General features: G+C 45.1%; 1 protein-coding gene and 1 long non-coding RNA gene across 4 annotated transcripts in view; one reads left to right on the top strand and one right to left on the bottom strand.

Moving 5' to 3' along the window:
- LOC140910192 (uncharacterized) overlaps positions 1–12,234 on the bottom strand; it is a 35,091-nt gene extending 22,857 nt beyond the window's left edge. For both annotated transcript variants that reach the window (XR_012158450.1, XR_012158449.1), the window contains exon 1: positions 5,913–12,234. This is a non-coding gene — a long non-coding RNA (uncharacterized LOC140910192). The remainder of the gene's footprint in view (positions 1–5,912) is intronic.
- COQ2 (coenzyme Q2, polyprenyltransferase) overlaps positions 11,115–13,392 on the top strand; it is a 24,658-nt gene continuing 22,380 nt past the window's right edge. The window contains exon 1 of one of the 2 annotated variants that reach the window (XM_073340550.1): positions 11,115–11,606. In XM_073340550.1, coding sequence (XP_073196651.1) covers positions 11,348–11,606 — 259 coding nt within the window. In that variant the 5' untranslated portion in view covers positions 11,115–11,347. The remainder of the gene's footprint in view (positions 11,607–13,392) is intronic. The other variant, XM_073340549.2, reaches the window with a different exon arrangement.

Raw genomic sequence — 13,392 nt, 5'->3', positions numbered from 1 at the left:
CATGGCATTATAATAAACCATAGGAACTTAATCCAGACTAAGGAATTGGTACGTACATGAGATCATAGCTCATGAATTTTTCCTGTCTCCATTTTAATTATTTTCAAAGAAATTACTTTTTTGTTTTAATACTCGTGGCATTTTTCAGACGTATATGAGAGAGAACAGCAGGAAAGATAAACAGCTTTGGCATGTCACGCTTCTCTCCTCATCCCCAGAATTGGGAGGAAGGGGAATTCAGGTTCACACACCTGACATGGTTCGGTTAAGCAAATGTTAACATAATCATCAAAGTTCTGTGTTTTAAAGTAGTATTTTCCGGACGATGGGCATCTCCCATGAGCTCCCAGGAACTTGCCTAGTCCAGCTACTTAAAGTATGTCCTTAAGCATGAAGCAGGGACAGAGACTGGCTCTCCTTACATTGTATGAAAAAAATGAAGGCAAAGTGTATCTAAGAAGTTTCCAATTTTAAGACACTGAAATTTGGGGTCCTGCTTTGTTAATCACAATGCAGCAGGTTGGGTATATGTCCATGTTAGAGGTACTTGTGAAGGAAAATGACTGGGGGACTTAAAAAACCAGGAAAGAATTAATGGAGCTAGAGACTCCGACTGCAGGGTAACCAGTTAGCAACTAACTGCCTTACGTGATCACCCTCCTCTCTGTTTAGGGATGGTGCTTACAACATTCCTGCTCTTGAAAAGATAGCAAAATTCTGAGTTGGGCTCATTGGAACCAGAGATTTTAAAATGACAGCTCCCTTTTCTATGGTATTGTCATAAATATAAAGGGAAGGGTAACCACCTTTCTGTATACAGTGCTATAAAATCCCTCCTGGCCAGAGGCAAAACCCTTTCACCTGTAAAGGGTTAAGAAGCTAAGATAACCTTGCTGGCACCTGCCCCAAAATGACCAGTGAGGGGACAAGATACTTTCAAATCTGGAGGGGGGGACAAAGGGTTTGTCTGTCTGTGTGATGCTTTTGCTGGGAACAGATCAGGAATGCAGCCTTACAACTCCTGTTAAGTTAGTAAGTAATCTAGCTAGAAATGCGTTAGATTTCCTTTTGTTTAATGGCTGGTAAAATAAGCTGTGTTGGATGGAATGTATATTCCTGGTTTTGTGTCTTTTTGTAACTTAAGGTTTTGCCTAGAGGGATTCTCTGTTTTGAATCTGATTACCCTGTAAGGTATTTACTATCCTGATTTTACAGAGGTAATTCTTTTACCTTTTCTTTAATTAAAATGCTTCTTTTAAGAACCAGATTGATTTTTCATTGTTCTTAAGATCCAAGGGTTTGGGTCTGTGTTCACCTGTACAGATTGGTGAGGATTTTTATCAAGCTTTCTGCAGGAAAGGGGGTGTAGGGGTTGGGGGGATATTTTGGGGGAAGTGGTCTCTTTCCCTGTTCTCTGTTTAAAACGCTTGATGGTGGCACATACAGTTCAAGGACAAGGCAAAGTTTGTACTTTGGAGAAGTTTTTAACCTGAGCTGGTAAGAATAAGCTTAGGGGGTCTTTCATGTGGTCCCCACATCTGTACCCAAGAGTTCAGAGTGGGAAAGGAACCTTGACAGGTATATTCATGTGAAATGGAGAAATGATATATAGAGATGGATGTGAATCCAAACTGTAGAATCAAATGGCTGGGAACTTTGAGAAAGCATGACTCTGAAACTGGAAGCAGTGGACCATGTGATGAAAGCATCCAGAAGACTTCCCTATGTCTTTGGGTGGAGACAGGTAAAACAGAACAGCAAAAGTTCTTATTGTACCTTATAAAATGATAGTCAAATTGAATATCATATTTGCATCTACAATTTTTGTACTTATTGTTACAAATTCTAAGATTACTATAACATTCTTTCCTCTTTTTGCTAATTTTACTTTTTGCTGATGGTGCATGCTTTTTCTGTAAGACCTTAAAGAGAGCATTTACCAGTCACAGCAGAGGAGCTTAAAATGAACAAATAGCAAGCAGTATGCAGCTGTATGTGTTACAGTTCAGAGCAACTGCACCTGTATTCCCCTTCTGTGATCCAGCAAAGGCATCCACTCTAGGCTTCCGGCTCGCCTGGCCGTCACCTCTCTCGAACTGAGATGGTCTTGTTTCCTCCTGACTGGGCCTGCACAGCCCCCTGACTGTACTCTGGTATCTCCTACAAAAGTCAGACTACCTAACCAGGACTGCTTACTTTCTCTTCAAAGGCTAACAACAAAGTAATTGCCCACACTTATAAGGTACCATTCAGCTCTTCCTCTGCAAACCTATTTTACTCTTAAGGTGAAAACATATTCAGAATTACAAAGGAACCTACATGCATGCCAAAAAGCTTACCACAGATCACAGGTGCTGACTTTCCAACATGTGGGGGGGGGGGGGGGGCGCTCAACTCCCAGCTCTGCCCCAGGCCCCACCTCACTCTGCCTCTTCCCGCGCCTTCCCGATTACAGTGTGTCCTTACTCCTCCCCAGGGCCTCCTGCATGCCGCGAAACAGCTGATCACAGCAGTTGGGAGGCACAGGGAGGGGAAGGCACTGCGGGAGGAGGGGAGGCTGATAGGGGGGCTGCTGGTGGATGCTCAGCACCCCCCGTTTTTTCCCTGTGGGTGCTCCAGCCCCAGAGCACCCCAGAATCGGCACCTGTGCCAGAGATCACTCCAACCCTATTGTGGGCTTCGGCAGCAGCAGTCCTTCAAAACACCACCCAAGGAGTTTCACTGTAGTTTCAAGTTTGTCAGTTTCAGCTCAGAACAAAGCATCCAGTCTTATGGGGCCTCAGTAGGCCAACTCCTTCTAACCCCTCCCTAAGGATTGGGACTCTATGAAACAGGGGTCCAGTTTGTTTGCCACAGCAGGAAGAAGGTCCTGAACCTGTTTAAAACCAGGTTATTTATCCAGAAATCCTTTCTTTTTCTGTTGGTCCTAGAGAATCCTCATCTCTCTAGAAGGTGGCGTCAAAGGGCTGATAACTGCAGAAATGTGATTAGCGTCCCCCACCTCCTAGAGGAGTTATATACAATTCTAATAACACATACACAACTGATACTTAACACAACAGACCACAAAGGTATTAAACCTAATTCAATAAGTTCTAACTTAATTCAGTAAATTTATCTTACTTCTATAAAGTTTGGCCAGGCTATTATCAGTCTGTCATAGTATGAGCAGAGAGAAAAAAAGTGAACTAGAGTATTTTTGGTTTTGCTCTCTGGACTGCCCGAAAGGCCCATCTAAACATTAAAAGGGAAGCAGGAAAAAACGCTTAACTGTTAAAGGAATTTTCTAACATGCATGCTATTTAAATGGTGCTCTATCTGAAATAATGCTTTAAGTAATTGTTAATCTAAAAAAAATTAATTGGACAGTTAATTTAACGTGTGTGCTAATTTAGGTTCCAATCCCACAAACATTTTAGTGTGTGTGTGCAGGATTAGGACCATACGATGAACAAAGGGCTAATCTTTTGGCTTTTTTTAAAATCATTGCCACAGTTTCAAATAATAAATCTTCAGACCTCAGGCATATCCCCAAACCCAACAATACAGACAAATCAAAATATACAGCATAAACAAAAATGCACTACAAGAACAATCAGTGATTATTGCTGGAAATATGACTAGGAATTAGGAAAGGAGAAAGGATGATAAACAGAAAATCTAAAGCACTTGTATGCAAACTCATTGTGAAATGATTTATGGAGACTAATTATAGTGATTGTGAGTGTCTGCTTCCACCCTATCATTGCATTGATGTGTAATCCATTTGAGGGTGTAGAGCTCTAAGTGTACTTGTGACTAATATCCAACCTTGAGGAAATTATCATTTTTATGAAATCTTTGTGATAAATTGCATTCTGTGACAAAGTAGAACTTTGATTACTGAGCCCAGATTTACTGCAACTCTGTTTCTGAAGATTAGCTATCTTGGATCATAAAAATGTATGCACTGCAATATTTTATGCATGTAAACACACACGGTCTACTACTGCTATCACTAAAATCAATGGGAGTTTGACCATTGATTTAAATTGGAGCAAAGCAGGCTTTTCTCATATAAATGCTGCTTCTCTGGTTATGTAAAGGATTCAGCAGGCCCTTAACATCTAATGTACATTGTTGACTGGATGCAGTAATAGTAACTCCACATGATTAATAGTGGATGACTAGAGATATCAATCCTTTAAAAAAATATCCATTACATCTACATACTGGATAACAATGGAACTCATCGTACCATCTTTTTTACCATAGAATTACACTGTAACTAGGCTTGTGATTGAAGACTTTCATTTCATTTTGCTGTAAATGGACATTCACTCCACCAGTGGATCACTGTGTTCTTTATAAGATGTTTTAATTTCAATGGATTTAAAGTTAAGTTTGTAGAGCAGGGATAGCTCAGTGGTTTGAGCATTGGCCTGCTAAACTCAGGGTTGTGAGTTCAATCCTTGAGGGGGCCATTTAGGGATCTGGGGCAAAAATTGGGGATTGGTCCTGCTTTGAGCAGGGGGTTGGACTAGATGATCTCCTGAGGTCCCTTCCAACCCTGATATTCTATGATTCTTTGCAACAAGTAGCAGGGGCAGCCAACCTGAGCCTGAGAAGGATCCAGAATTTACCAATGTACATTGCCAGAGAGCCACACTAATATGTCAGCAGCCCCCTACCCCCATCAGCTCCCCCCACTCCAACCTGCAGTGCCTCCTGCCTGCAGCAGCCCCACCAATCAGTGCCTCCTGCTCCCTCCCCATACCTCCCGCCCACCACAATCAGCTGTTATGCAGTGCACAGGAGGCTCTGGTGGGGGAGCGAGGGCATGGCAGGCTCGGGGGAAGGGGTGGAGTTGGGGCAGGGCCTGGAGCAGAGCAGGGGGTTGAGCAGTGAGCACCCCACAGCACATTGGAAAGTTAACATCTATAGCTCCAGCCCCGGAGTCAGTGCCTAGGTAAGGAGCCACATGCGGCTCCAGAGCCACAGGTTGGCCACCCCTGTTGTAGAACTTGTCAGGTCTGTCAAACTCAAAGGGAGGGACGCTGTGGCATGAGGGACCACTTAGCCTTCTGCAGAAGTACAAAGGTCACAGAGTCATGATGATTTGATTCTCGATACTACATAGTCACCTGAAGCTTGTTTTGTAAGAGGCCTCCTGTCATAAATGACTCTCGCTAAATCAACATGTAAACCTCTTGCATAGAAAGAGACTGAACTCAACACATTTGTTTGGGGGTAAGAAGAGAATGTCCACAAAAACTGGTGTCCAGAATAGCTGCAGAGGCAATGGGTAGTAATGGCAAGATAGCAATTGTCTAGTGGCTTTGTCACCACAATGGCCATCGAGACCTGAGTTCTATTCTTGCTTCTGCCACTCACTGTGTAGCCTTGAACAATTTACTTAACCTTCCTGTGGCTCAGTCTCTCTGTTTGCATAATGGAATAAATATTTCCCTACTTTTGTAAAAACAATGAGAAGTACTTGGGTGAAAGGAGCTATCCATGTGTAATATATTCATAGTACAGCTATTGCAGTAAAAATGCACCCATGACAAAAATGTTAACTGTAAAGTGCTTTCTTATCCAAATCAGGCAGGCACCTTGCTCAATGAGCTACACCGAGATTTTGGTTAAAAATGAAATCTATAAATGTATAGTGTGAAATTAGCCACAAGAGGGAGCAATTACTTAAACTATGCTACAAAGTTAATTTCCTCAATTCATAACAAGTGCTCTCTGTATTTCTAGTGCAACACTGTCAACCCCAAGCATTCAAAAATCAGGAGTCAGGCCCCAAAAATCATGAGATTTTTTTTTAAAGTTTGTTTCTTATTTTGCCTTCCAGTTACTGAGCCTTTAGAGTGCACACAGGTGATTTATTCAGGCTTTTCTCCTCCCACAGGGAGGTTGAAACTTACTTTTTTAAAGGAAACTGAGATCTTCACGTAATTAGTTGCCTCCAGGAGCTGGGACTTTAAAATACGTGAAATATCACAAGATCTGGTAATGCTGATGATGTTCTTTGTAATCTGAATGCAGATTGTAATGGGAGATTGTAAAGGGAGATTAGTAAAATACCAAAATAGGGCTGTGACAGCCCACATCCAAAAATGTTTATCACATATAATCTGAAACAAGTCATCTGTAAAATAAGATTTAAATCTATTAGGCATCAAAACCAGAATATATAAAAATTCCATAAACAATATCACATAGTATTAATACTACTAAATTAAGTAATAAGTAGCAGTAAGAAGAGGCCTTGATAAATAACTGAAGTGAAGTACTGTAATTAAAGAACTTAAAGTTCTTCACATTTTAATTTATAAATCCCATTATTTTTAATTTATGTTGCCAAATGCACTTAGCAGAAAAGTTGAAATGAGATTTTATCTTTGGTGGCAGTTGGTAGATAAACAGCAAAGGCACAAAGATCCACACACAAAAAAGCATGGATTTTTGTCAGAGAAAATGTTTTCGGACTAGATGTAAACTCTGTAGGTATTAGTTCATAGAAATTAGAGATGGAAAAGACCTATTAGGTTATTTAGTCCATCCTCCTTTCAATACATGATTGTTCTCTACATTGTATACTCTGTTGTTTTGTTCAATCTTTGAGGGACAATTCCACAGTCCAACAGAACTCAGAGTCAGGAAGTTTTTCTTAATACTATATTCAGCTAAATTTTCATTTTCTTAAGTTCCTTTAACTACCTTTGCAGTATATTCCTTGCGCTCAAACATTTCCTCTTACTGACTTTTTACTCATATCAATTATAGATAACTATCATATCCACCCTCTTAGTCAACATTTATAACTCTAACTTTTCCTTGTAGTCAATCTTTCCAGTTCCCTAATTAATTACTCTTTACTGAACTCACTGCAATTTGTTTAAGTGTCTCTGGTACTGAGTAGCCCAGAACTGAACACAATATACTAGGTGTGGTCTTAAAAGTTTTTTCTGAAACATAATGTAAAAATAGCACTACCTTGTACAACAAAATGCAGCTTTCTGTGTAGACAGTCATATCTGCTGACTTCAGTAACCAAGGTACATTTGTATTGCTTTTTACTCCCTCTCAAACTGCAGGGCCAACAGCTCTGAGATAATATGCCAATCAGTTACATCTGTGCAAATTCCATAACAACACCAGGGTTGAAGAGTTGTCAGAAGACATAATTTGGCCTGCAGAAACTTCCATGGTAGAGGTGAGCGAGAAGGAAAGAACCAGCTTGACTATTTTCAGGGCTTGCATTTAGTTAGAAAGAAATATCCTTTGTTTTTGTAGACTGAGTCTATCTGATGTGGAAATTGAAACAAACACCCTCCCTCCCCATGCCATTTTTAGAATTACTTTTTAAAAAAAATGCAATATAGAGATTTGGAATATGTGAAAATATTACAGTGGATATAGAAACTGACTACAGGCCAGGCCTACAGAGGAAAATATTATGAACTAAAGTTAAAATCAAAATATTAAAATGTCAAGTCATTAATTTAAAGAAACACCCTCAGGCTAGTTTAGGACTCAAAACATATTCCTGATCTTTTCTTTTTAGCTAGAAGAAATTTTAAAACACATGGAGACTAAATTTTGTTGTTAAAATATCTGTCACTGTTTGATGTCCCTAGCTCTGCAGTGGGGAATGTATATGACATTCTGGGGTGCAATCCAGACCAGTAAGGAGTTGTGTCACCCCTGCAATACAACCTTGGGTGCTTCACAATGCTTCACTGTTATAGCTTACAACTTGGGTTGCTCACAATCAGCCTGCCAGCATACTCCCTGAGTGCTGTGTAAAGCCACAGCCCTGGCCTAGCAGCTCTGACCCCAGCAGCTTGTTAGCAGACATCAGCCACACTCTGTCTTCCAGCAACATTGGTTACTATTTGCAATGTGACCCCAATGCACTCCCCATCTTGAATTTCCCCCGCCGCCGTGTGTATTTTGCGGTGTCCAGACCTCTCCTGGACAATCCAGATATACTAGCTCCGTTGCCCCTCTAAAGGGTCAGTACCCAACAGTGCTACCCTAAATGAAGTTACCCAAACAATTCACAACACTGGATTAGTTTTAATTAAAGAATAAAACAAATTTATTTAACTATGAAGAGATGGATTTCGAGTACAAGTAATGAGGCATTAAAGTCAGAAATAGTTACAAGAAAAATAAAACTAAAGCGCTATAGTGCTTCAGGGTAGACACTACCTATGCCGACAGGAGGGGTCTCCATCAGCACAGGTAATCCATCTCCTTGAGAGGTGTTAGCTAGATCAACAGAATAATTTGCCCACTCACCTAGCGCTGTTTCCACTGGGACTTGGGTCAGTTTACTATGCTGCTCAGGGGTATGGATTTTTCACACCCCTATGTGATGACGCAGTTATGCTGACCTAATTTTCTAGTGTAGACTAGGCCTAAATTTGTTTTTCCACGGATTTAGTCCTTATACCAATGTAACTGTTTGTACTCTAGGTTAGAGACGTCACTCCTGGGATCTCTGTATTTTCTCCTAATTAGAGAATAGGCTAGCCTACAACTGCTCGAGGGAGATGTGAGGAAGGCAATACTTAGTGAAACTGCTACTGCTTAGGGGTGGGAAGAGAAAGAGCCTCATCTTTCAATATATACCTTGGGTGAGAGGAATTATTTAAGGATGGGGCAGGGGTGTTGGTGAAGGGCTTTAGGCAAAAACGGTAAAGGGCAAGCAGCTTTCTGGGGCTGTAGAATAGTACAAAATACCCTGCCCTCTTTTTTTTTTTTTAATTGCTGTGTTTCAAACTTCAAGAGAAGTTTCTGAAAGAGATTAAATGACCTAAACTCCCCGGTAGGTGCCCTACCCACTGGGCTGCAGAGTCATTCATTTCCCTTCCTCTTGGGCCACATGACTTAAGTATTTACAACAGTGGAATAGTCAGAGACCAGAGAGGGGGAATGACTCCATGGGTAGGGCACCCACCTGGAAGATGGGAGACCCTGAATCCAGTCCACCTGCTCCAATCACTCTTTCATTATTTAATCCACACTGGAGCAGCTTCAGCAGGAGAGATTGAGGGAGCCCCACATCATAATATCCCAGAGCTCAGTGGTTAGAGCACTCCCACAAGGTGGGAGACCCCTATTCAAATCCTTTCTCCCCCAGTGGCAGAGAGGGGGAACTTGAAACTGGGTTTCCCACATCCCACATGAGTGCTCCAACCACTGGGCTAAAAGTTATAAGGTGAGCACTATGACCTCCTCTTCTGGCTGTTTTATGAGAAGTCAGACAGATCCCACAAGAGGTGCCTAACCTGCCTGACTCCAGACAGCTGTTTCCTGTTTGTGGATTGCTAAATAGAGGGAGATGCCTCTTTACAGCCAGGATTTAGCCATCTATCTCCAACACCACTCAGGTTAGCACCTCCCATTGGCCAGTTTAGCAGCTCCCCACCTAGCAAGCTGGCTTTTGTGAATTGCATCCTTAGGCACCTACCTATCCCTATTCATTGTATAGGGAGCTTCGGCCCTTAAGTCTTCATGGTGGACTGCAGTGTTGTTCCTGGGACTTCCTAGACACCATAACCTTCAGTGTTGCCACACCTAAGTACCTTTGTAAATCCCAGCCTTAATCTCTGGGCTTCTATTTCCCCATCTATAAATTAGGATAATTATGTATAATTACTCCACAGGGTTGGTGTGAGCCTTACTCACTGTTTGTGTACTTCAAGTTCTTCAGGTAGAAGGTTCTTTCGAAGTGTTGGCAATTGTTATTCCATAAATAATGATGTGTTATATTAGTAACAGGCTTGCTATCTAGCCAGTTTCCAACTGGCTTGGATGGTTTTTCTACTGCCTTGCTGGTTGCAGTTGTTTTTTTTTTGTCCTCACCTATAAGCTACTCACACATGCAGCAGCACAACTGGCTGTGCTGCAAACTTCTAACTACCACACGTCACATGGCTGGGAGTGCTGCCAGTGCCGCACCCAGGTCCTGCTCTGCGGGCTGGACCCTCTGCCTGCCCAAACCATGGCGGCTGAGGCTCCTGCTCCTCTTGGCAGTGGGAAAGATGGGATTGGGAAGCAGGACAGATGGACCCAAGGCTTGCTATTACAGAGCAGTAAACAGTGGGAACCAGGGTGGGGGAGACAGGGGCTCCTGGGAAGGTATGGATGTAAGGGTTTATGGGCCAGGGGGTCAGTCTGATGGTGGTGGTGGTCACCTAAGAAGGGAAAAGGCGGATTGGGCTGGTGTACGTGCAAGAATGCCAGAGAGGGGAAAGGAGGTCCGGTTGGTGGTAGTCAGGGGTAGTGGCCAGTTTTTCTGCATCTCAGAGGTGGTGAAGAGTAAGAGAAAAGGAGATGGTTAAGAAATGACCATTGGTTTGAAAAGATTAATGGTAGCCAGGAGACTTTTGGGAATCAAACTTGTAACGGAAGGAAGGGGTGGCTTAAGAATGGAGAGATGCTCGTTGTCCTGCCCTAGAGAAATGGAAATGAGCGGTGGGCACAGTCATAGGCTTTGCCAGCGACAGAAGGTTTCACTCCTGGAAGTTCGTAGGATGAGACACCAAGAATTCAGGGCAATGGCAAGGGAAAATCCAGCTCAGAGATGAAGGAAGCCAACAGCAGTAGGGTGCATAGCAGGGAGATACAGGTTCAGCTTCCCCACAGGGAGCAGGAATTCAGTGCTGCCCACTGGTGACCTTACCGCAACGTTACTGATTGCTGGGCTTCTCCGTACAGGGCCAGCTCTTGCAATACCAGGCCACGCACAGGCACCCGGCTCCCAGGGCAAACGCCAGGTCCCGGCTTGGAGGGGTGCGGGGAGAAAATGGCCAAGGGCCCGTGGGGCCCAGAGGGCTGCGCCATGGGAAGGCGCCAAGTCCCCGTGCGTTGTTGAAGGCAGGTATTGGCTGTAGGCTCTAAGGCCGCCCCCGAGCACGGGGGGGGGGGAGACACAGAGAACAGCGGGCAGCCAGGGCAGGCCTGGGGGGCGGTTAGGCGGCAGCGCGTGGCCAGGGCTTTGCGCCTACCGCCCGCGCGAGCCACCCACGACATGCGGGGGGGCCAGGCCCATGGCCACGGGGAGAAGCATCGCCGTTGCCGTCGGGGGGGGGGAGGGAGGGAGCTCCCACACCGCGAGCCCCGCGGGGGTGGCGGAGAAGCCGCCCAAGCGGGGCTCAGGAGCTTGAGGCGAGGCGACTGAGCGTCTCCGCGCCCTTCGGGAGGTGGAGGCGGGGGCAGCAGAGGGGGAAACGGCTGCGCACGCGCAGTACTTCACGGCGGGACGGACGCCGAGACGGAGCGCCCCGACACCTGACGTCATCAGGCTGCGCGCGCGCGCGCGCCGCCGCCGCCGGGAGTGGGCAATATGGTGACCCTGGTAACACGGCTCTGCCGGGTCCCCGGAACTGCCGCCGGGCCCCTCCGCCTCCTCCGAGCCGGCTCCGCCCGCCCCGCCGCCGCGCTCGCTGTCCCGCCCCACGGCGCCCCCGGACCGCCGCTGGGCCTGGGCTGGGAGGCGGGGAGCGGGAGGCGGCCGCTGAGCTTCTCCGCGGCGGGGCTGGTGAGCTCGGCCCCCGGCCCGCTGCAGCCCTACCTGCGGCTCATGAGGCTGGACAAGCCCATCGGTGAGTCGGGGCGGGGCGGAGCAGACAGCCGCCTTCCGCTCCCGCGTGTGGGCTGGGCAGAGCCGGGGCGGGGCCCCGGGTTCAGCTCCTCGCCCCGCCTGAGCCCGCGGGCCCGGCTGCCCAAGGTGCCGAGCAGCCAGGCGCAAGCGCTGTCCGCAGCGGTGGCTGAGGAAAGCCCCGCATTGCCAGGAGCTAGCCGTGGTCAACGGGTGGCTCAGTGGACGATTGCTCTTCGTTCCTTCCCTCTGAAGCACCTGGCATCGGCCGTTATCGGGCGACAGGATGTTGGGCTAGGTGGAGAATTGGTCTGACCCAGTCTGGCCATTCTTATGTTCTACAGCAGGCCTTGGTCCCCCTCTCCTTGGGGAGTGATGTGCCTCTGTCTCACAGGGATGCTGTGAACTCAATGAAGGCTGCTGCAATTACTGGGGCCTTCAGGGGGAAGGAGTTATAGAAATGCAAAGTGCTGCTATAAAAATGGATTTCAGTAGCATTCACCTGCCAAGAGACTGCTGGATTGGCTGTCTGTGGCAAAGCTAAACTATCGACTGTAATACGTGTATCTAGTCTGTACAGTCCCTGATAATTTTTTTCAGTGGACAACTTTCAAAACCACCATTCATCCTGCCGCAATCTAAAACTTCTTGTTGTTTGAGTCTCAAAAAAGACATTAAGTAGACTGCCTTTTGAGTTTGAGAGCACTTTTCTTTACAAAAGAAATTCCAGTGTTTGTTTTACAAAAATCATGTTATAATAATACTTCATGCAACAGAAGTCTAGTAATATAAAACACTTAATCAATCCTTTTGTCCTGAATGTGGTTTACAGGTGATCTAGTACAACACCACTCAAAGGATCAGTTGCTGACAGTTTGGTGCCCAGCAACACTGTACAATTATGGGAGGGGAAAATGTTTATCAAGGACAGTAGGACAAATCTCTAAACTGTATAGAGTGCCCTGGGATCTTTTATGTCTATGATTGCCATGTGGAAGCCTCTGCCGTCAGGGTAGCTAATTCACCTCCCCAAGAGATGGTAGCTATGTTGATGGGAGAAGCTCTTTTGTTGACATAGTGCTTTTTATATGGGTGATTAGGTAGGTATAACTAGCTCACTAGGGATTGTGGATTTTTCACACACCTGAGCAATATAGTTATACCAATATAGGTCTGTAATGTAGACCTGGCCTTGTTATACCAATAAAATAAAAACCAGCAGGATCTTATTAAAGGGAAAAAGGCAAAATACCACATTTATTGTGAATACAGAAAGAATCCTAGTAAGCAGTTAGTTATAGCTATAACATTCCATTCAATCTCATATGTATTCACACATTCATTCATACAGACACACACACACACAGGTTCTGCAAGGTTGTTATCATAGTTACCAGCCTTAGAGTTGCTCATGCCAAGCCACTGGCCAGGTGGTCTGGACTTGAGGAGGGAGCAGGGCCTTGTCAGATGCTCATCTGATGCTCCTGGAAGTTAGTTTGCAGAATCAGACCCCAAAGTTCTCACTTTTTAGATTCTATTTTTATAGGAATTTCTTCCTATGCCAGTCTGTGATTCAGCAACAGCATGATGAAGCAATTCCCAATCAGCAGATAGCACATTCTTGACGGCTCCGTGCTCCAAGATGTTATCTTGTTCTTTGGTTCTCCCATTCTTGAGGCTGTTGGGTGGATTCCAGTCTGCCCTCCGGGGGGGGTGTCCTCTGGTTATTTCCACTTGACGCCTTCTTCAACTGATGAACACTGGATTCTTAGGCTGGCACCTCCCTGATC

This window comes from Lepidochelys kempii, chromosome 4 (genome assembly GCF_965140285.1).
Source record: "Lepidochelys kempii isolate rLepKem1 chromosome 4, rLepKem1.hap1, whole genome shotgun sequence".
Classification (NCBI taxonomy): domain Eukaryota; kingdom Metazoa; phylum Chordata; order Testudines; family Cheloniidae; genus Lepidochelys; species Lepidochelys kempii.
Note: the sequence above shows the minus strand (reverse complement) of the source record. Positions and strands in the feature narration are given on the sequence as shown.